This window comes from Amphimedon queenslandica, unplaced genomic scaffold (assembly GCF_000090795.2).
Source record: "Amphimedon queenslandica unplaced genomic scaffold, v1.1 AMPQUscaffold_10853, whole genome shotgun sequence".
NCBI classification, from domain to species: domain Eukaryota; kingdom Metazoa; phylum Porifera; class Demospongiae; order Haplosclerida; family Niphatidae; genus Amphimedon; species Amphimedon queenslandica.
The window spans coordinates 1-2,584 of NW_003548899.1; the positions used below are offsets into that span (position 1 = coordinate 1).

General features: G+C 28.1%; 2 protein-coding genes across 2 annotated transcripts in view; both read right to left on the reverse strand.

Annotated features, from left to right (window-relative positions):
* Positions 1-678: 678 nt before the first annotated feature.
* LOC109589812 (uncharacterized) lies at positions 679-2,241 on the reverse strand. Its single transcript, XM_020005819.1, has 2 exons — positions 1,798-2,241; positions 679-1,341 (listed from the first exon to the last, which is right to left on the reverse strand). The coding sequence occupies exons 1-2, from the start codon at positions 2,222-2,224 to the stop codon at positions 740-742; spliced, it is 1,029 nt and encodes a 342-aa protein (XP_019861378.1). The 5' UTR covers positions 2,225-2,241; the 3' UTR covers positions 679-739.
* LOC109589811 (myosin-14-like) overlaps positions 2,224-2,584 on the reverse strand; it is a 4,291-nt gene continuing 3,930 nt past the window's right edge. The window contains exons 14-15 of the mRNA XM_020005818.1: positions 2,566-2,576; positions 2,224-2,241 (exon numbers count right to left, since the gene is read on the reverse strand). Of these exons, the coding sequence (XP_019861377.1) occupies positions 2,224-2,241; positions 2,566-2,576 (29 nt within the window). The remainder of the gene's footprint in view (positions 2,242-2,565; positions 2,577-2,584) is intronic.

Here is a 2,584-nt window from a genome sequence, read left to right on the forward strand (position 1 = left end):
TTATAATAAGATAATAAATTAATGATTATTATTATTATTATTATTATTATTATTATTATTATTATTATTTTAATAACAACTGACACATGTACTGCTTGCCCAATAAGCTGGTTGTACTATTCTCTTCTATTTTATTTTAATTGTCTTTGACTGCAATAATAATTTATTATTGAAATGGGTGAAAGCAATTATTATTATCATTATTATTGTAGTGACCGAATGGAGAGGGCTTGACCTTCGTATTTGTAATATTGACTTATTTTTAAAAGGCTAAAATCTCTTCGAAAAAATTAAAATAGCACACACTTATATACATACAGTATTACATCACAATAACACAACATTACATAACAATCAGAATCAGCATAATATGAACTAATAAGCATAGTAATAGCATAGTAACAGCATAGTAATAGCATAGTAATAGCATTGTAATGAGCATAGTAATAGCATAGTAATAGCATAGTAATAGCATAGTAACAGCATAGTAATAGCATAGTAATAAGCATATAGTAATAGTAATAAGCATGTACAGCAATGCAATAATAATAATAATAATTAATAATAATAATAATAATAATAATAATAATAATAATAATAATAATAATAATAATATACTAGAAATAACTGTAATCATAATACATTGGAAAATAATAATAGGAATGAATACCAAAATAATATAACATGATGAGTCAGCATCGTCAATAAAAAGCAAAATACAATTATTATTATTTATTTATTATTCATAAAATATTACTCTATCTTTTATAGCATTATAGTCATGGTATTCTGTGCATGTGTCGTTGTGTTTCATATTTAGATAGAGCTTTAAACTTTTATTACTTTTTAACGATTGAAGAATTAGCAATATTCCATTAGATGATATTGAAGTGTGTGATATCTGTAATTCAGTTAATGTTGAATTGTTGATAATTAGTTCAGAAAGAGACTGAGCACTAACAGAACTAATATGAGAATTATCAAAGAAGTATAATTTTTTTAGTGTGTTATTGTGTGTTTGTAGTACGTTTGTAATATCAGCAACTGCTTTGTCATCGATGGAACAGTTAGTAAGATGTAATTCTAATAATGATTTATTATTAGCCAGTAAGTTACATAAGGATGAGATGCAGTCCTGTGTTAGTTGAGTGTCTTCTATTATCACCTTTTCATTTTGTAATAAAACTGGCAACAGATCACTCACAACTTCAGGAGACGATTTAATGATCTTAATAAATGTATGTTTGTATGTTAATAGAGAAGCTACTTCTTGACATTGTAAAAAAGATGGAGAGGTCAGTTCAACACCATCATCATACCACCTAATTGCTTTAGGTTTTTCTAAATAAATTAATTAAACTAGTACAATTACTTCTATCAAATTATTGATATAGGCCAATTCACATTACAATCAGAAGTCCACATAAATACGCTCATGTATACAGGTACATGTACTTTTTGGTAACATGGTCATAATACTGTAAATGTACTGTAAATGTAGAAATTTGCAATTTTCATTGTTTAACCAGTTCCTAGTTTTTATCCTGAAACATAATAATTTTATTTTGATTTCGGAGCTAATTGTAAAATGTGCATTATCTCAAAAATGTCAAGTTTATAACACATTTACAATACTAAGGTAGTGTTTAAAAATTAATTTGGCTTATTTTTGTGTCAAAAACTGATGTAATTTGTCATTAGATTTTATAAAAATTCATTCTAAACTTATAGTCATGCATGGACAAAATTGCAAAATTTAAGTATAAATTTATTATGCATACTACAAATATATCTTACCATGTTCTTTTTTTCTAAGTTGATCTAGCAGAACTGAATCTTGTTTAATTAATGACAGAAGGAGACTTCTTTTCTCAGCGTCATCAATGTTGCTGCTTGTCTTAATTTCCTTGATTTTAGGTATGTCAACATTTTCTGTCATTGCATAATGAAATAGTTCAAGTAATTCCAATGTTGACAGTTCACTCTCTTCATCTTTTATAATATAATTAATAGGAACAAGTCCCTCTTGATCAGTATCTAATGATCTTGCTAGCCACCATCCTTCAGTACGCTCTTTCTTGATCTCAAGTTTCTCTCCTTTCTTGATTGAAAGCTCATCACTTTCCCTTGCCTTCCAGTCTCTAACAGCTACATAAACTGGTCCTTTTGGTGGATCCATATATTGTGTAGACTGATCCTTTCCTAAAATACCAGTACTAGTCATTATGTTAATATGAAGCACTATGGTGCAATGGACTCGCCTGCTAGAATTCACCTGAGTGATATGTATTACTTGTACTGTGATATTTTAAGCAATTTGAAAATAATAATTATTATTGACTGCATAGTTATAATGATAATTAAAATAAGCTATGGGTGTGGTCAACAACTAAATCATGGCACATGGGTAGGAGAAAGAAGAAAAGCTGAAATTTATTTTAGCATCTGAAGCTCTATTCCAAGAAAGAGTTGGCATAGAAAATTTTTCTAGATATTTAAAAGAGACTGAGAGAGTTTGATTGCTCCTGCTTTCCCTAGTGCCGCCTGAAAAATTCTCAAAGAGGCTAAATCACAAACTTTAATT